Source organism: Gastrolobium bilobum, unplaced genomic scaffold (genome assembly GCF_033153095.1).
Source record: "Gastrolobium bilobum isolate Gb01-03AN ecotype WA unplaced genomic scaffold, APGP_CSIRO_Gbil_v1 utg72793, whole genome shotgun sequence".
Taxonomy (NCBI): domain Eukaryota; kingdom Viridiplantae; phylum Streptophyta; class Magnoliopsida; order Fabales; family Fabaceae; genus Gastrolobium; species Gastrolobium bilobum.
In genome coordinates, this window is record NW_026899345.1 from 2,525 (window position 1) to 23,688 (window position 21,164).

The 21,164-nt window shown below is 36.7% G+C and overlaps 1 protein-coding gene and 1 long non-coding RNA gene across 2 annotated transcripts; one reads left to right on the plus strand and one right to left on the minus strand.

Annotated features, from left to right (window-relative positions):
* Positions 1 to 831: 831 nt before the first annotated feature.
* LOC133289779 (uncharacterized) lies at positions 832 to 14,959 on the plus strand. Its single transcript, XM_061487779.1, has 8 exons — positions 832 to 1,068; positions 8,769 to 8,912; positions 10,779 to 10,963; positions 11,807 to 11,926; positions 12,755 to 12,826; positions 13,431 to 13,514; positions 13,726 to 13,954; positions 14,842 to 14,959. Exons 1-6 carry the CDS (start codon positions 1,033 to 1,035, stop codon positions 13,447 to 13,449), a joined length of 576 nt encoding a protein of 191 aa, XP_061343763.1. The 5' UTR covers positions 832 to 1,032; the 3' UTR covers positions 13,450 to 13,514; positions 13,726 to 13,954; positions 14,842 to 14,959.
* LOC133289780 (uncharacterized) lies at positions 11,456 to 12,347 on the minus strand. Its single transcript, XR_009748531.1, has 3 exons — positions 12,268 to 12,347; positions 11,705 to 11,880; positions 11,456 to 11,578 (listed from the first exon to the last, which is right to left on the minus strand). It is a non-coding gene; the product is annotated as an uncharacterized LOC133289780 (long non-coding RNA).
* Positions 14,960 to 21,164: the final 6,205 nt, after the last annotated feature.

Sequence of the window (21,164 nt, forward strand, 5' to 3'; positions counted from 1 at the left end):
ACATATCAAACATATAACTACCTAAAGATTAGGATTACACACAATAAAAATTTCATACACAACGAATCTACAACCACCTAGAGATTAGGATTACCTGGTCTCCGCGCTAACTTCTAGAAGAAAAGAGTAATTTGGGGTAGAGAACCGGTTGATAAAAAAAAATATAAAGATTGAAAATAATTAAAATAAGCTTTTTGGAGTGAGAAGAGAGAGAGTAGTAGAGGAGAGTGAATTGGTTTGGTTAAGCTAGGTCTCTATTTATAGTTGAAGTTTAGGGCTTATACATTACTGACTCAATGCTGACTCATCATATCTAAACAATATATGTTTGTTGACTCATTATATCTAAACAATTTATGTTTATTGACTCATCATATCTAAACAATATATGTTTGTTGACTCATCATATCTAAACAATTTATGTTTGTTGACTCATCATATCTAAACAATTTACTAATCAATCATTACTAATCAAACATAAATACATAAATCATCAATCAATTAATCATAATTTATCATCTAATATATATATATATATATATATATATATATATATATATATATATATATATATATCACATAAATCAAATAATATTACTATTATTATCTTACCTCTTATTATTTTAACTATTATTAACTCATTAATTAAAGATATTAAATACCAATATTATTAATTACAAAAATACTAAATATCATTATTATCCAAAAAATATTTATTATTATTATTATTTTATTAAAAGAAAATATAGGGTATTACACATATTTAGCATGTGCTATTGGGAAAATGTGAGGTATTATCTATTATTTCTAGCTTATGTTGTTGCAGTCTGTTCAAACCTCGGGAACTTTATCTTTCTCCTCAAAATCATTTTCTGGCATTTGTCCCTCTTTGGTATCGGTCGTTGCTGATTCCACTTGTGTATGTATTTCTTCTTGAATGGATTCCTCAACTGCTTCAACTCTGACAGATGCAGTATTGGGTAAAGTTGAAATGGATTTATCCTCAGGCGCACCTGTCATTATACCAATGAGATGTTGATTGCAATCATCGACACAAGGTTGCCTATGGTACTGTTTTTCTGTACATTTATGTTTTCTTGAAAATTAAAAAAGTCCCACTGAAACACCATGTAGTTTTTTTTGCCCCATGGAAGAATTATATTGTTGTGTTTGTTTCTAGGATGTCAAATCAAAATTCAGTAAAAGCAAAAGAGCAGGTTGCTACATTATCAAAATATCATTACTGTGTTTTATATTTTTGTAACTCCACATCAGTGGATTCCTTGAAATCTATTGCTTCCTTTGCCATGATTTTACTACCTGCATTGATCTCTGAGTTCTCAACCGAGTGTGATTCTGGAATCTTCTGCAGTTCATCCACATCATAACTTGAATTTGTATTGCTTTCTGATGTCACCTTTCCTTCTGCATTGATATGCTTTGTACTCATGCTCTCTGTGCTTGATGCATCAGATTGGTGGTCAGCATGCACTTCATTTTCTGCGCCGAAGCTGGCGATGGTTTCAGGTTGATCAATTGCCTGTAGTAACATGTGCAGTGTCAATCGATTTTGTAGCACAAATGAAGAAAATAAAAGACTGGTTGTTTTTTTGCATGGATGTCTAAGCATGAGCAATTTAATTATGTGATTATTGTCTTGTTAACTTCATTACTGCCTAACCTGAACAAGATTGGCGGTTATCTCAAGTTCATGTTCTGGTGTGTAGCTCTTTTTATTATCTATCGCTGTTGATTCCTCTTCCTTGAATGCTTTTTGCTGTAAGATTTCCTCAACCATCTCACCTTTGACAATCACTGATGTGGGCAATGTTGACCATCCTTCATCCTCAGGAACACCTGTCATTTTACACATGAGATGTTTCTGTGGTTTCTTCTGCATAAAGTTGACTAATGTAGTTTTTTAGTGCATCCGATAGATATTCTGTATCGAAAACTGAAAATTGCTGCTGACATGCCATGCTACTGACAAGGACAAAGTTATTGAATTAACTTCTAATGCTGTCATCCACATAGAGTACATCTGTTAAGTTATTTCTTTTCTCTTTAGAGATAGAAAACTGAATGCCATTTCACGGCAAAAATTTATTGATTAAGGGGATTTGAAAAAGGAATGAATTTCATTTTTATTGGAAAGATAAAGTTTCTGTAATTGCTTCTTGGATCAAAATGAAATTCATTAGAGAGTAATAAATTGTCGGGGAGTTTTGAAAACATACTTTCTGTTGGAGTTTTTAGTAATTGCGTATCAGACACATCTTCCATCTCTTTTGCTTCCTCTTGTATGAATTTCTCATCATCCTTGATCTCTAATTTCTCTCTAGTATGTGATGGTAAATCCTGTTCATGTTCTTCAATACAAATAGTTTGGTCTATTTCTGTTGTCTCTCTATCCAAATTCGGATGCTTTATAATTGTGGTCTCCATGTTCTGCGCTTCAGCTAAGGGTTCAGTTTTCTGTTCATTCTCTATGCTGGTGTGGTGTGTCATGTCATATTCATCAAATGCCTGTTTTAACACATACTTGTCAGAACTTACGGATGTTGTATGCTGGGAAAATAAATAAATTTCTTTTGGCACGGACACAAAATTAACACGTGCAAGTGTGAAAATGCAAGGTAGTGTCTATTATTTTCGAGTTTATTTCATTATAGTGCGCCCAAACCTCAGGAACTTTATTTTTCTCCATAAAATCATTTTCTGGTATTTGCCCCTCTTTGATATTTGTCACTGTTGATTCCGCTTGTGCATGTATATCCTCTTGAAGGCTTTCTTCAACTGATTCAACTCCCACTGATGCTGTGCTGGGTAAAGTTGACAGGGCTTTGTCTTCAAGCACCCCTATCATTATACAAATGAGATGTTTGAATGCCATCATAGATGCAAGACCGTCAATGATACTTTATTTTTTCTCGTTTTTCTGTATGTTTTCTTGAAAATGAAAAATCACAACAAGCTGATTTATGAGGCCAAAGAATTACTCTTTAAATGTTGTCATCCACATAAGTAGCTGGATAATTTTGTTTTGTCTAAACATACTAGCTTTTAATTTTCTCTATGCCAAATTTTGTTTCAAAAGTTTTGAAAAAACTTTTAGGTCTTTTTTTTTCTTTTTCTTGGAAGATTATGGTTGTTGTGTTTGTTTCTAGGATGTCAAATCAAATCCGGTAAAAACTAAAGAGCAGCTTGCTTAATTTTCAAAATATAATTACTCTCTGCAGCAGATTTTTGTAGATCCACAGCAATGGATTCTTTGACATCTATTGCTTCCTCTGGCATGATTTTATTGCCATTCCTGATCCCTGAATTCTCAACCAACTGTGACTCTGGAATCTTTTCCAGTTCGTCCACATCATGTCTTGAACATGTATTGCTTTCTGATGTCACCTTTCCATCTGTATTAATATGCTTTGCAATCACGCTCTCCATGTTTGATGATTCAGATTGGTGGTCAGCATGTTCATTTTCTGCACCAACCTTGACCGTGGTTTCGGGTTGATCAATTGCCTGTTTCAACTTATGCAGTATCAGAATCAAATTGTGTAAATAGATTGGTTTTTCCCTTTTATTAGACAGATTGTGATACGATATATTATAAGGAAGATATGTGACAGATTATGGGTATGATTTGCTTTGGATGTGTTTCCCTAGAATCAGCTTTTTTAGGTATGACATTAGTGTATATATATTGTAGACATCTGGATATATATATTCAAGAAATTACATTCAGTATTTCAGATTTTAAGTTGGTATCTGTTGGAACCATAATCAGAAAAGTGTATACTAAGAAGAGCAAAGAAATAGCAATAGTGGATAACGTGAAAGAAGGAACGAGAAACAGGAGTCAGTGGCTATGTGCATGATTAAAGGTTGTGTCTGTTTGAAAGGAGATATTTATGAAAAGGTGAGACTGTTCGAAAAGGGGTTGGTTTGGGTACTATAATTTGGGGTTCTAGGGGACAAAGAAGGGTAGAAGGTGTGAGAGTGTGGGTAGCAGTTAACTGAGTTAAGGAGTGTCTTACCTATCAGTGCTTGACTTCCGTTAGCTGAGTTTTCTATTCTAGATATCCTTGATACATATCATTCTCGGCTTCTATTCCATCTTTTCTTGTTCCTTTTATTTTTCCTCTCTGATACCCATCAGTATCAAAACATTTGTCGTAAATAATTGTATTTGTTTATTTATTTCCATTCTATAATCTTCTTTTGTACTTAGCCCATTCGGTTATTTAGTCTCTTTAAATAAAGAGCAATTGTACTGATGTAAAACACAATTATTAAATAATATAATCCCTTCTATTTTCAACTTGGTATCAGAGCTCTCGATCCTGAGGGTTCTGCTTCCACAACTGCCGCCTTTAGAGCGGTATCCTATTTGTTTGCCTCTCGCCGCAACTAGCCGCTACCGGAATTTTTTTTTCCGGGAACTTTTGGACCAAGAAGACTACTGTTTGACTCCATTTTTCTAGATCTATAAATTCACGGACGTTTTCCAAAAAAAAAAAAGACTACTGTTCACGTGTCACTGTTCATCGACACTGTTCACGAGTTACTGTTCATCGGCACTGTTCACGCCAAAATCAAAAAGTCGTTTGGGTTTGCGTTTGTGTGATTTTCACCTCAAGTTGCAGTCTTTTTGGCCCCTTTTTTTGGCAGATCTGTTAATTCTGCCTCTGTTTGGACTCTCTGCATACCTTTGTGGTAATTTTTCATCAATTTGAGACTGATTTGTTTCTTTTGAGGTTATTTTAGCATTATGGCAGGTTCCCATGGTGCATCTTCGGAATTTATTTCTATCCGACGAGATGAGTTAGAGTAGATTCGGACCATGCTTGATTCTCTGAGCAAACCATCTAGTACTAGTGCTTTGACTATGACTGGTATGAGCTCCACTACTCATTCTTTTCTTACTTCTTGCACTGATTTTAAAGATTCTTGGATTATTGATTCTGGTGCTACTGATCATATGATTTGTTGTGCTGACTCATTTCTTTCTTATAACCCTACTATTGGCACCCATACAATAGCCGTAGCTGATGGCTCATACACATCAGTTGCGCATTCTAGTAACATATATTTACAGCCTTCCTTACATCTCCAAAATGCTCTTTATGTTCCCAAACTCTCCACTAATCTTCTTTCTATCCATAAAATTACCAAAAATATGAATTGCACTGTAACTTTTCTCCCTACTCACTGTGTTTTTCAGGATCTTGCCACGGGGAAGACGATTGGGGGTGCTAAGGAGAAAGGTGGGTTGTACTATCTGGTGCCAGAATCTTCTGCAAAGTATGCTAAGGATCACACCTTATTGACTCATTCTCAGTCTACTGCTGACTCTTTGATTTGGCTTCATCATAAACGCTTGAGGCATCCTCCATTTTATTTGCTTAAGTCTTTATTTCCACCATTATTTTTGCCTAAGTTTGTTGTGTCTTTTCATTGTGATGTTTGTAAGTTTGCTAAACACCATCGTGTCTCTTTTCCTTCCAGTACCATTAAAAGTATTGAGTTTGATCTTGTTCATTCTGATGTTTGAGATCCTTCTAAAGTTTCTCATGCTTCTAGTAATAAATGGTTTGTTTCTTTCATTGATGATTGCACTCGTATAACCTGGGTTTATTTAATGCATGAAAAATCTGAGGTACCACATTTTTTCGATTTTATAAAATGATTGAGACCCAATTTGATAAAAGAATTAAAAAACTAAGGTCTGACAATGGTACCGAATATGTCAATCAACGTCTTTCCCAATTCATCCAAGATCAGGGCATGATTCATGAACTTACTTGTGTGGACACCCCTCAACAAAATAGGGTTGCTGAGAGGAAGAATCGTGATCTTCTTGAAGTTGCTTGTGCCTTATTTTTTCAGAATCATGTACCCAATTGCTACCTGGGAGATGTTATTCTTGCTGCAACTTTCTTAATCAACCGCTTGCCCTCTCGGGTCCTTGACAATGTAAGTTCTATTCACTCAATGACTTCATCCTTTTCCTCTGTTCCCTCTATGCAGAGTCTTCAGCCACGAGTGTTTGGGTGTATTGTCTTTGTCCATGTTCATAAACACCATCGCAGTAAGTTGGATCCTAGGGCTCTCAAATGTATCTTCCTTGGTTATGTTCCTGATAAGAAAGGCTACAAGTATTATCATCCTGTTAGTCGGAAATTCTGTCTCCATGGATGTCATATTTCATGAATCTGAGTCCTTTTTTCCAAGTCCTCATCTTCAGGGAGAGAGCAGTTCTTCAGTAGATTCATCACCTTCTTTCTTTGAGTCTGGACCTTCCATGTCTTCTCCTACACATCTTCCTCTTGTTTCTGATCCTTCTGTGTCTGACCCATCCAATACACCAAAAATATGGAGGATTGTGACTCCTGAGTTGGTATATCACAAGAGAAAGCAGCCCACACTGCTTCACCAGCAACCTCAAGCGTCTGAACTACTGGTAAATCCTGAATCTCTTGTTTCTAACCTAAATATTTTTACTTTTCCTGTTTCTGAACCTAATTTTATTGCCTCTAATGACTTGCCTGTTGCTTCTGATAGCTTACCCAGTACCTCTGATGACTTACCTATTGCCTTAAGGAAAGGGAAACGATCTTGTATCCTACACCCTATCTCTCAGTTTGTCTCTTTTACTAATCTTTCTGTACAACATAAAAGTTTTATTTCCGCACTAGATTTTATCTCAATCCCAAAATCAGTACATGAAGCATTAAAAGATAAGAATTGGGCTCAAGCATGCAAGATGAGATGAATGCCTTGGAGAAAAATAAAACATGGGAGGTTGTTGATAGAGCTGATGGAAAGAAAGCAGTAGGTTATAGATGGATTTTTGTCTTGAAATATAATTCTGATGGTATTCTTGAGAGATATAAGGGTCGATGAGTTGCCAAGGGTTTCAGACTTATGGCATTGATTATGAAGAAACTTTTGCCCCAGTTGCAAAGATGAATACTGTGAGAGTTTTGTTGTCCCTTGCTACCCATTACAATTAGGATATGAATCAATTTGATGTGAAGAATGTTTTCCTTAATGGTGAGTTAGAAGAAGAAGTCTACATAGAAATCCCATCTGCCTTTGACTCTATGGATGGAGGAAATAAAGTTAGCAGGTTAAAAAAGGCCTTGTATGGATTGAAACAATCTCCTCGTGCCTGGTTTGGGAGATTTACTAAGGTTATGATGGCCTTAGGATATAAACAGAGTCAAGGAGATCACACGCTGTTCTTTAAGCACTCCCAAGATGGGAAGCTAACTGTGCTCCTTGTGTATGTTGATGATATTATTATAATAGGTGATGATATTGCATAGAGACATTTTCTACAAACATGGCTAGCCTTTGAGTTTGAAATTAAAGATCTTGGGAGATTGAGATATTTCTTAGGGATAGAAGTAGCTCATTCAAAGGAAGGAATTTTTATCAGCCAGAGAAAATGTGTCCTTGATCTTCTTAAAGAAGCGGGAAAACTTGGATAATCCTCCTATTGAGCTGAATCACAAGATGGATTATGAAGAGGAAAGTCCTTTAGTTGATAAAACACAATATCAGCAGTTAGTTGGGTGACAAATATATTTGACTCATACTAGACCAGACCTAGCTTATGCTGTTAGTATTGTGAGTCAGTTCATGCATAATCCAAAAGAAAAACACATGCACGCAGTGGAGAGAATTCTTCAGGATCACAAAGCCACTCCTGGTAAAGGACTGTTGTTCCGGCATGATGGCAATCTCTCTTTAGAAGTTTATACTGATGCTGATTATGTTGGATCCGTGACTGATCGTCGAACTACTACTGGTTAGTGTATGTTTCTTTGTGGTAACTTAGTGACATAGAGGAGTAAGAAGCAGGACGTGGTTGCCAGATCGAGTGCAGATGTTGAATTTCGAGCTATGGCTTAAGGCATTTGTGAATTATTGTGGTTGAAATTATACTTGATGATCTAAAAATAAGATGTGAAGGACCTATGAAGCTGTTTTATGATATTATGTCCGCTATTTGTACAACTTATAATCCAGTTCAACATGATCAGACTAAGCACATTGAGATCGACTGTCATTTCATCAAAGAAAAGCTTGATAGCGGGTTGACCACCACTCCATACATCTCTTCTGAACTTCAATTAGCTGATATTCTGACAAAGGGACTTCCCTCAGAAATGTTTCAAGAGCTTACTAGCAAGCTGAGAATGATAAATTTTTATTCCTCAACTTGAGGGGAAGTGTTGTAAATAATTGTATTTGTTTATTTATTTCCATTCTATAATCTTCTTTTGGGCTTAGCGCATTAGGTTATTTAGTCTCTTTAAATAGAGAGCAATTGTACAGATGTAAAACACAATTATCAAATATTATAATCCCTTATATTTTCAACTACATCTATAGCCTAGTAATCCAATGTTCGATCCCTGCCCCCATTCTTATAATAGAGAGTTGAATTTCATCACAAGGTAGATGAGCTTGTTCACTATTCACTCCTCAAGCCCAAAGAGCTTTTGTGTGATGGGGCATGTTACAGATGTTATATAAAACCATTCATGTGTCTTCACCTAAAAGCTTAAACTTTTGGGAAAGTTGGTTCATGACATACATGATTGATTGTTTTTTTATGTGGATGTCCAAGCATGAGCAATTTTATTGTGTGAAACATAATGCTGATATGTATACGATTATTTTTTTGTTCATTTTTTTACTGCTTTACCTCAACAACATTGGCCGCTTTCTCAAGTTCATTTTCTGGTGTGCAGATCTTGTCATTGTCTACTTCTGATTCTTCTTCACTAAGTGTTTGTTGTTGTAATATTTCCTCAACCATCTCACCTTTGACAATTCCTGATGTGGGCAATGTTGACTGGACTTCATCGTTAGGCACACCTGTCATTATACATATGGTATGTTTCTATTGTATCATCCGCACAAGTTGGCTAAAGTAGCTCTTTTTTAGTACATCTATTAGATATATTGCCTTGAAAACTGAAAACTTCTGCTGCCATACCATGCTACTGATTAGGACAGTTATTGTAGTAACTTCTAATGATGTCATCTGCATATGATGCTTCCGTTTAATGCAAATTATTTGATTTCTCGAAAAATGAAATTTGTTAATGGCATTTCTCAGCCAAAATTAATTGTTTGAGGGGATTTGAAATGTTATGAACTTTTACTTTTGGAAGCATGAAGTTTCTGTCATTGCTTGTAGGTTGAAAATGAAATTAACCAAGAGAAATAAAATGTTGGTGAATTTGGAAACATACTTCCTCTTGCTGTTTCTAGTAACTGCATATCAGTTGCTTCTTCCGTCTCTTTTGCTTGCTCTTGTATGAATTTTCCGTCATCCTCGTTCTCTAATTTCTCTCCAGTGTGTGATGCACGAACCTTTAAATATTCTTCAGAATCCTCAGTTGGGTTTATTTCTGTGGTCTCTGCTTCCAAAATTGGATGCTTGATACCTGTCATCTCCAGGCTGTGCACTTCAGATTGCAGTTCAGCTTTTGGTTCATTTTCAGCGCTGCTGTGGCTTGTTATTTTGTGTAGATCAAATTCCTGTTTTAACATGTACGGCATCAGAACATACAGATGTTGTATGCCAGTAAAATAAATAATTTTCTGTCAGCATGGACATATAATTAACATGTGCAAGTGGGAAAATGTAAAGGTAGTAACTATTATTTTCTAGTTTAGATTGTTGAGGTCTGCACAAACCTCGGGAACTTTCTTTTTCTCATCAACTTCATTTTCTGGTATTTTCCCCTCTTTTGTATCTTTCTCTGCTGATTCCACTTCTGGATGTGTTTCTTCTTGAATGCTTTCCCCAACTGTTCTATCTCTGGCAGAAACTGTGCTGGGTAAAGTTGATAGGGATTTATCTTCAGGCACACCTATCACATTTTACAAATCAGATGTTAAATGCAATCAATGACACTAGGTTTCCTATGGTACTATTTTTTTGTACATCTATATATTTTCTTCAAAATGTAAAATGTCCTACTGCCACAACTAGCTGCTTTATGTGGCCAAAGAATTACTCTCTAGTTTTTATCATCTGCATACAGTGCTGGATAAAGTTGTTCATTTCATCCAAACACTAATTTTTAACTTTTGTCTATGCCAAAGAACTATTGATTCATAAGATTTAAGAGTCCACATATGTTTTTCTAATTTTGGTTTTGTTTGTTTGTTTCTAGGTTGTCAAGTCAAATTTGTTAAAAAAAAAGAACAGGACAGTAAATTCTTAAAAAAGAATTACTTTCTGCTTTATATTTTTGTAACTCTGCATCACTGGATTTTTCGACATCAGTTGCTTCCTCTGGGATGATTTTACTTGCATCCTTCACCCCTGAGTTCTCAATCGAGCGTGACTGTGGAATCTGCTCTCGTTTGTCCACATCGTAACATGAATTTGTACCGCTCTCTGATGTGACCTTTCCTTCTGCATTGATGTGCTTTGTAACTACGTCCTCCATGCTTGATGTTTCAGATTGGTGGTCAGCATGTTCTTCATTTTCTGCACCGACGTTGGCCATGGTTTTGGGTTGATCAATTGCCTGTTTTAATTCAAGAAGTAACAGAATCAAATTTGTATTACAAATGAAGAAAATAAATGATTGATTATTGTTTTCCGTGGATGTCTAAGCATGAACAAATTTCTTGTGTGTAACATCATGCATATAAGCATATGATTATTTTCTTGTTAGCTTCATTACTGGCTTGCCTTAACAATATTAACCGAGTTATCAAGTTCATTTTCTGGGCTGCAGCTGCTGTCATTATCTATCTCTGCCGATTCCTCTTCCTTGAGTGTTTGTTGTTGTAAGATTTCCTCAGCCAGCTCTCCTTCGACTTTTGCTGATGTTGGCAATGTTGTCCGGGTTTTATCGTCATGCACACCTGTCATTTTACATATGAGATGTTTCTATGATATCATCCGCACAAGTTGGCTAAGGTAGTTATTTTCTAGTACATCTGTTAGATATACTGTCTCGAAAACTGAAAATTTTACTGAAATAAATTGCTAATGTAAGGACAAAATTATTGTAGTAACTTGTAATGCTGTTATCTGCATACAATACTTCTGTTTAGTGCAAGTTTTATTTCTTTTCTTTAGAAATTGAAATCTCTGAATGCTTTTCACAGCAAAGATTAATTGTTTGATGGGATTTGAAATGTAATGAAGTTTTATTTTTGGATGCATAATGTTTTTGTAATTGCTTGTAGGATGAAAATGAAATTCACTAGAGTAAGAAAACTTTATGAATTTTGAAAACATACTTTCTGTTGCAGTTTCTAGTGACAGCATATCAGTTGCTTCTTCCATATCTTTTGCTTCCTCCTGTATGAATTTTACATCTTCCTCATTCTCTATTTTTTCCCTGCTGTGTGATGCTGGAACCTTTTGATATTCTTCACTATCCTTAGTTGGGTATATTTCCTTGGTCTCTGCTTCCAAATTTGGGTGCTTGATAACTGTGGTCTCCGGGTTTTGCACTTCAGATTGGAGTTCTGTTTTTGGTTCATTTTCTGTGCTAGTGTGGCTTGTCGTTTTTGGTAGATCAAATGCCTGTTTTAACATATATGGCATCAGAACATATGGATGTTGTATGTCAGTAAAATAAATAATTTTCTGGCGGCATGGACATATAATAACTACTATTTTCTAGTTTATGCTGTTGAGGTCTGCACAAACCTCGGGAACTTTTTTCTTCTCCTCAACTTTATTTTCTGGTATTTGCCCCTCTTTTGTATCTGTCACTGCTGATTCCACTTCCGTATGTGTTTCTTCTTGAAGGCCTTTCTCAACTGTTTCATCTCCGGCAGATGCTGTGCTGGGTAAAGTTGATAAGGATTTATCTTCTGGCACACCTATCACAGTATACAAATCGGATGTAAATGGAATCATTGACACAAGGTTGTCTATGGTACAGTTTGCTGTATATCTATATGTTTTCTTCAAAATGAAAAATGTCCTGCCACAACAAGCTGCTTTATGAGGTCAACGAATTACTTTCTACATGTAATGATACAAATAGAGTGCAGGATAAAGTTGTTCTTTTCGTCCAAGCACACTAATTTTTGTCTATGCCAAAGAAATTTTGATTCATAAAATTTAAAAAACCATGTATGTCTTTTTCTTATTTTTTGTTTTTATTTTCCTTCGAAGAATGAGGTTATTGTTTTTGTTTCTTGGTTGTCAAATCAAATTCGTTTAAAACAAAAAACCAGGTTGCAGAATTTTTCAAAAAAAATTACTTTCTGCTTCAGATTTTTGTAACTCTGCATCAGTGGATTTTTTGACATCTGTTTCTTCCTCGGGGGTGATTTTACTACCATCCTTCATCCCTAAGTCCTCGATAGGGTGTGACTCTGTATTCTTCTCTTTTTTGTCCTCATCATTATCTAAATTTGTACTGCTTTCCCATGTCACATTTGCTTCTGCGTTGATATGCTTTGTAACCACACTTCCCATCCTTGGTGGTTCAGATTGGTGGTTAGCTTGTTCTTCATTTTCTGCTCCGATGTTGGCCATGATTTTGGGTTGATCAATTGCCTGTTTTAACTTCAGCATATCAGAGTCAAATTTGTATTACAAATGAAAAAATTAAATGATTGATTGTTTTTTGCATGGATGTCTAAGCATGGGCAATTTACTTGTGTGAAACATCATGTAGATATGTATGGTTATTTTCTTGTTAACGTCATTACTGCCTTACCTCAACAACATTGGCCGTGTTATCAGGTTCATTTTCTGGATTGCAGCTGTTGTCGTTATCTGTTGCTGCTGGTTCCTCTTCCTGAATTGGTTGTTGCTGTAAGATTTCCTGAACCATCTCCCCTTTGACTAGTGCTGATGTGGGCAATGTTGTCCGGGCTTCGTCAGGCACACCTGTCATTCATTATACATATGAGATGTGTGTATGCTATCATCTGTGGAAGTTGGTTATAATAGATTTTTCTTATTACATCTGATAGATATCCTTCCTTGAAAATTGAAAATTTACACTTGCACATCATGCTACTGACAAGGACAATGTAATGGTAGTAAATTATAAATGCTTTCATCCATATATAGTACTTCTGTTTAGTACAAGTTTTTTATTTTCTTTAGAAATTGCAAACTTTAAATGCCATTTCAAAGAAAAATTTTGTTGTTTCTGGGGATTCAAAAAAGTAACGAACTTTAATTTTTGGAAGAATAAAGTTCTTGTAATTGCTTGTTGGATGAAAATGGAATTCCCTAAACAACAATAATATGTTGGTGAATTTGGAAAAAATACTTTCTGTTGAAGTTTTCAGTAACTGCATATCAATTGCATCATCCATCTCTTTTGCTTCTTCATGTATGAATTTCCCATAATCCTTGATATCTAGTTTCTCTCCTGTGTGTGATGCTGGAACCTTTTCATGTTGTTCAGTATATGTAGCTGGGTTTAATTCTGTGGTCTCTTCTTCCAAATTCGGATGCTCTATAACTGTGTTCTCCAGGTTCAGCTCTTCAGGTTGGGATTCTACTTTCTCTTCATTTTCCATGAAGGTGTGGTGTGTCACTTTGTATAAATCAATTGCCTGTTTTAGCATATACTGTGTCAGAACATAAAGATGTTGAGTAGGAAAATAAATATTTGTTTGTTTTTGTGGACACATAATTAAGATGTGCTTTTTTAAAAATTCAAGGTAGTAGCAATAGGTTTTTTGTTTATTTTGTTACAGTCTGCTCAAACCTCGGGAAGTTTCTTTATCTCTGCAAAATCATTTTCTGGTTGCTGCCCCTCATTTGTATCTTTCACTGCTGATTCTGCTTCGGTATCTATTTCTTTAATGCTTTTTTCAACTGTTCGAACTCCAACTGATGCTGTAGTGGCCAAAGTTGACAGGTCTTTATCCTTAGGCTCACCTGTCATTATACAAATGAGATGTTCAACGCAATCATCAACACAAGGTTGGTTATGGTACTGTTTTTGTACAACTATATGTTTTCTTGAAAATTAGAAAAATCCCAATGCCACAAGAAGTTGCTTTATGAGGACAAGTAATAACTGTGTACATGTTATCTTCTACATACAGAGCTGGATAAAGATGTTCCTTTCTTCCAAACTAAATTTTTTTATTTTAATCTGCTACGCCAAAAGAACTTTTGATTCATAAGATTTGAAAAACCATTTAGCTCTTTTTTTGTCTTTTATTTGTTTTTCCTGGGATGATTAAGCTTGTTGTGTTTGTTTCTTGGATGTGAAATCAAATTCAATAAAAAGAAAAGGGCTGGTTGCTCAATTTTCAAAACATGATTACTTTCTGATTCAGATTTTTGTAACTCCACATCACTGGCTCCTTTGATATCTGTTGCATCCTCTGGCGTGATTTTATCTCCATCCTTGATCTCTGAATTGTCGACTGAGTGTGACTCTGGAATCTTCTCCAATTTGTCGACATTATGACTTGATTTTGTACTGTTTTCAATTGAAACCTTTCCTTCGGCACTGATATGCTTTGTTATCACATTCTCCATGCTTGATGTTTCATATCGATGGTCATCATTTTCTTCATATTCTGCTCTGGCCTTGACCATGGTTTTGGGTTGAGAAATTGACTGTTTCAACATTTGCAGTATCAGAATAAAATTCATATTACAAATGAAGAAAATAAGTTTTTGATTGTTTGTTTGCATGGATTTGTAAGCATTAACAATTTATGTGTATGAAACGGCTTGCAGTTATGTATAATAACTATTTTCTTGTTAACTTCAATATTGCCTAACCTCAGCAATATTAGCCGTTTGCTCAATTTCGTTTTCTGGTGGGCACCTATTGTCTTTTTCTGTCGCTGCAGATTCCTCTTCCTTAAGTGTTTGTTCCACTAAGGTTTCCTCGACAGTTTCTCCTTTGACAATTGCTGATGCTGGCAACATTGACTGAGCTTCATCCTCAGGTATACCTGTCATTATACGTAAGAGATATTTCTATGGTTTCATCTGATCAAATTTGGCTAAAATAGTTCTTTTTTAGTGCATCTGATAAATATCCTGTCTCATAAACTGAAAATTTGTAGTACTTCCATTTAGTATAAGTTATTTATTTTTCTTTTTAGAAATTGAAAACTATCGATGCCATTCAGTGCAACAATGTGTTTGAGGGGATTTGAAAAAGTACAGAACTTTTAGTTATTCGAAACTGGTGTGTATGATTGTGTTCTGGTTTTTTTGTTTTCTTAAAACTGTTTTGTAGAATAATTAATGAAATATGTGTGTTTTATCATTTTTTTGTTTTGAAAGTTAAAAGTCAAAACACAATAAAAATAACTCAGATATGTTCTCTAAATTTGATTCTAAAAACAAAAAAACAGTTACAATTTTTAAAACTTTTTTATAAAACAGACTTTATCAAACGAGTTTTTTTGTTCTGAAAATCAAAATACTGTTTTTCAAAACAGATTTCGAAAAGGCCCAAGTTTCAGTAACTGCTTCTAGGATGAAACTGAAATTCACTAGAGTAAAAAATGTTGGTGAATTTTCGATACATACTCTCTGTTCCAGTTTTCTGTAACTGCATATCAGTTGTTTCTTCCAACACTTTTGCTTCCTCTTGTATGCATTTCCCACCATCCTTGATATCCAATTTCTCTCCTGTGTGTGATGCTGTAATCATTTCATGTTCTATGGCATCATTACTTGGTTTTACTTCTGTAGTTTCTCCTTCTAAATTTAGATGCTTTATTACTATGGTCACCAAGCTCTGTGCTTCAGGTCGAGGTTCAGCTTTCTTTTCAATTTCCAAACAGGTATTGGCCATTGCTTTGTGTAGATTAAATGCCTGTTTTAACATATACAGTGTCAAAACTTAAAGATTTGTACATAAGGAAAACAGATATTTTTTATTTGCATGGACACATAATTAAGATGTACACGTGTGAAAATGCATGCTAGTATCTATTATTTTCAAGGTTATTTTGCTGCGCTGTGCTCAAACCTCAGGAACTTTCATTTTGTCCTCAAAATAATTTTCTGGGCTCTGCCCCTCTTTTGTATCTGTCGCTGCTGATTGTGCTTCCTTATGTATTTCTTCTTGAATGCTTTCCTCAACTGTTTCAACTGGGACAAATGCTTTGGTGTGCAAAGTTGTCAGGGCTTTATCCGCAGGCACACCTGTCATTATACAAATGAGAAGTTGAATGCTATCATCGACACAAAGGTTGGCTATGGTGCTATGTTTTTGCTCCTTTATATGTTTTTCTTCAAAATTTAGAAAATCTCTCTGCCACAACTAGATGCTTTAGGTGGCTAAAGAATTACAGTTTACTTGTTATCATCCATATATAAGTTGGATAAAGTTTTTCCTTTCGTCCAAATACAATAGTTTTAAATGTTATTTTATGCTGAAGAAATTTTGGATATAGGGATTTCAAAATCCTTGTAGGACTTTGTTTTTTTCAAGGAAACTTAAGCTTGTATTTCTTGTTGCATATTAAATCAAATTTGGTGAAGACAAAAGGAAAGGTGCTGAATTTTTAAAACATAATTACTTTCTGTTTCAGATTTTTGTAACTCCATGTTAGTGGTTTCTTTGATATCTATTGCTTCCTCCTGGGTGATTTTACCAACTTCCTTGTTCTCTGAATTGTTGACAGAGTGGGACTCTGGATTCATCTCCAGTTTGTCGGTATCATAACTTGATTTTGTACTGACTTCCATTGTCTTCTTGCCTTCTGTATTGATATGATTTGTAATCACCTTCTCCATGCTTGATACTTCAGATTGGTAGTCAGCATTTTCTTCAGTTTCTTCATCAACCTTGGCCATAAGTTTGAGATTCTCAATTTCCCGTTTTAATATTGCAGTATCAGTATCAAATTTGTTTGCATGAATGCATAAGCAGTTTACAAGTGTGAAACAGTGTGCAGTTATCTATGTGCATATTTTCTTGTTTCCTTCATCACTGCCTTACCTCAAGAATTTTAGTCTGCTCAAGTTCTTTTCCCGGTTCCCTCCTCATGTCATTCTCGATCGCTGTTGGTTCTTCTTCCTTACGTGTTTGTTCATGAAAGCTTTTCTCAAATATCTCCCTTTTGAAAAATTCTGATGTGTGTAATGTTGGCAAGGACTCATCCTCAGGTACACCTGTCACGGTATTTGAATGCTATAGTTAAATGTAAAAGAATACGTTGTGTATTGATCTGTGTCAGGGAGTTACAATATATAGAGACTCTAATGGGCTTAAGTGTAAGGCCCAAACCTAATCCAAACCTAATCCTAATACAGTCAGAATACAGTCAGACTATTTACGGATAAGACAGAATCCAATCATATCTAATCAAATCTAATCATATCATATCTAATATTCTAACACTCCCCCTCAAGCTGGTGCGTATATATTATGAGCACCAAGCTTGTTACAAATGTATTCAACCCGAGGACCTCTAAGAGCTTTAGTGAAAACATCTGCTAGTTGATTAGACGAGTTGACAAAAGCTGTCTTGATTTCTCCTGACTGAATCTTTTCCCGAATGAAGTGACAATCAATCTCTATATGTTTGGTCCTCTCATGAAAAACAGGATTAGAGGATATATGTAGCGCAGCTTGATTATCACAGATGAGTGTCATGGGTTGTTTCTGTTCACAAAGATGAAGCTCCTGAATCAACTGCTTTAACCAGATCAACTCACAGGTAGTATTTGCCATTGCACGATACTCAGCTTCTGCACTAGATCGGGAAACAACAGTTGTTTCTTGCTTTTCCATGAGATTAAGTTTCCTCCGAAGAAGACACAATAACCAGAAGCAGAGCGTCTGTCCGAGGGTGATCCTGCCCAATCGGCATCTGAGTAAGCACAAATTTCTGTATTTCCCTGATCCGAATACAACAAACCTTTTCCTGGTGCTCCTTTGATGTATCGGAGGATCCTCACAGCAGCATCCCAATGTGAATCACAAGGGGAATCAAGGAACTGACTGGCCGTACTGACAGCGAAAGAAATATCTGGCCTAGTCACAGTAAGATAATTGAGCTTCCCAATCAGCCTTTGATAACGTCCAGGATCAGATAACGGCTCCCCCTGTCTGGGAAATAACTTAACATTAGGATCCATGGGTGTATCAACTGGTTTACACCCCAACATACCAGTCTCCTCTAGGATATCCAAGGCATACTTCCTTTGACAGATAGAAATGCCCTGTCTAGATTGCGCCACCTCAATTCCCAAGAAGTAACGCAGCTTCCCAAGGTCCTTTGTTTGAAATGCACTGAATAAATGTTGTTTTAACTGATGGATTCCGTCTTGATCACTTCCGGTGAGGATGATGTCATCAACATAGACTAACAAATAGATGCACTTGTTAGGAGATGTAATCCTATAGAATACAGAATGGTCAACTTTACTGCGAATTAGGCCAAACGCTTGTACAGCAGAACTGAAGCGACTGAACCATGCTCGAGGAGACTGCTTGAGACCATATAAGGATTTTCGAAGACGACATACCTTCCCAGACTCCCCCTGAGCAACAAAACCAGGTGGTTGCTCCATGTAAACTTCTTCTTGTAAATCACCATGAAGAAAGGCATTTTTGATGTCAAGTTGAAGGAGTGGCCAGTGACGAACAGCAGCAAGGGCAAGAAATAGGCGGACGGACGCCATCTTAGCGATTGGAGAGAATGTATCGCTATAATCAAGGCCAAAGATTTGAGTAAAACCCTTGGCAACTAGGCGTGCCTTGAGACGATCAACATGGCCATCAGGTCCAACTTTCACAGTAAACACCCAGCGACAACCAACTATAGACTTCTCTGGAGGAGCAGAAACAAGGTCCCAAGTGCCTTTGGTATAATGTGCGGTCATCTCATCAAGCATCGCTTGGCGCCATCCTGGATGAGAAAGTGCTTCACCTGTGGTCTTAGGAATAGAAACAGAAGAAAGACTAGAAACAAAGGTGAAATGAGGAGGAGAAAGGCGATCATAGCTCAAGAAGGTATAAAGAGGATAAGGGTTACGAGTAGTACGTGTACCTTTTCTTTGAGCAATGGGAAGAGCCTCTGGTGAAGGATCCGGAGGGGAAGAATCAACTGCAGAGGGCAATGAGTCAGCAGGGGTCGAGTCGACTGGAGGTACTGTCTTACGACGCTGATAAGTGAGAAGTGGACGGTCCTTAGGTACTGGAGCAATAGGTGATTGCTTATCTGGAGTAGAAGCACCTGCATCTGGCAAAGACAAGTCAAAAAAAGGAACAGGAAGAACATGATCAACCTGTGACAATGGAGATGGGATAGAATTAAAGGGTTGTTGATCAAAAAAGGTGACATCCGCGGAAACTAAGTAACGCTTGAGGTCAGGAGAGTAACAGCGATAACCCTTTTGAAGACGAGAATAACCAAGAAAAATGCATTTAAAGGCTTTGGATGTTAACTTATCCTTACCAGGAGTGAGATCATGAACAAAACAGGTACAACCAAAAACATGTGGGGATAGAGGAAAAAGAGGAACATCTGGAAACAATAAGTTATGAGGAATATCATTATTAAGCACAGATGAAGGCATGCGGTTGATGAGAAAGCAAGAAGCAAGGACTGCATCAGCCCAGAAGTGAAGAGGAACATGCATGTGAATAAGAAGAGTCCTGGCAATCTCAATGAGATGTCTATTCTTACGTTCAGCTACTCCATTTTGTTGTGGAGTGTGAGGACAAGTGGTTTGGTGTAAAGTACCCTGTGTGGCTAAGAAGTGAGAAAAGTCAACAGAAACATACTCCTTAGCATTATCACTACGTAAAATACGAATAGAAGCACCAAATTGAGTATGAATTTCAGCAGAAAACTTTTGATAAATAGAAAACAACTCAGAACGGTTTTTCATTAAATAAATCCAAGTACAACGGGAGAAATAATCAATAAAGGTGACAAAATACCGAAAACCTAAAATAGACACACTACGACTAGGACCCCAAACATCTGAATGAATAATTGAAAAAGGAGCATCAGCTCGTTTATTGACTCGATTAGCAAAGGAGGAGCGTATGTGCTTTCCTTGCTGACATGACTGACAATCTAAAGTTTGAAGAACGGATAAAAGAGGAACCATCTTTTGCAATTTCGCAAGACTAGGATGCCCGAGACGACTGTGGATGAGCTGTGGAGATTCTGTGAGAGAACAAGCAACTGAAGGACTCGGCACATCAAGGTAGAACAGACCCCGTGACTCACGGCCCACTCCAATCATCTTCCCCGTACCCGGGTCCTGCACAGAAACAGAATGGTTTGAGAATGTGACAATACAATTAAGAGAATTGATCAATTTACTAACCGATATTAAATTATAAGGGATGTGAGGAATGTAATAGACAGATGTCAAGGTCAATGAGGAGGTTGGACAGATTTGTCCAATCCCATGAACGGGGGCCTTAGTTCCATCAGCAAGAGTAAAAGAGGGTAAATTATTAGAATATGTAAGGGAAGAAAAGAGTTCCTTATTACCACAGAGGTGATCAGTAGCACCTGAGTCAAATATCCAAGGACTAAGTGATGCAGAATGAGAAACACAAGCAACAGGATTACCAGTTTCTGAAGCAGAGGCCTGAGATTGAGGAGAGGACTTCCTGAGAAGGGCCTGGAATGCTGCATATTCTTCAGAGGAGAGAGAGACTGAACCATTTGAAGCAGTATCCGATTGAGCTACATTAGCAGCAAAAGAAGGTCGCATGTGAGGATACTTGGTGTAGCAGCGTTCCTCATAATGACCAAGTTGCTGACAGTAATGACAACGAGGTCGCTGACCACGTCCGACTGGACCTCCTGGGCCACGACCTCCTGGGCTACGTCCTCCTGGGCCTCTACCACGACCACGTCCACCTCCAATATGCCCGCGAAAATCAGTACGGGAAACTAGAGCAGTAGAATCAACAGCAGAAGACGATGCAGGAGCAGATTTCTTATTCAGATTCAGAAGACGCTGATACGTCATGGATAGATCAGGCTCCCCACTAGTCAAGATAGTATCACGAACATTATCATATTCTTCGGGAAGGCCAGAAAGTGTGGCAACCATAAAGAGACGTTCCACCTGTTTCCGATATGCAGTAGCATCAGTAGGGTAAGACAGCATATCCAAATATGCCTGCATCAAAGAGCGACTCTTGCCAATATATGTCTCCATCTGAATGTCGGATGAT

Coding starts and splice junctions, on each gene's coding strand:
- LOC133289779 (XM_061487779.1), top strand. CDS start 1,033: ATGTTGATTGCAATCATCGACACAAGGTTGCCTATG. Junction 1,069..8,768: donor TCGACACAAGGTTGCCTATG/GTACTGTTTTTC, acceptor TCTGGTGTGCAG/ATCTTGTCATTGTCTACTTC. Junction 11,927..12,754: donor AATGGAATCATTGACACAAG/GTTGTCTATGGT, acceptor CCGTGTTATCAG/GTTCATTTTCTGGATTGCAG.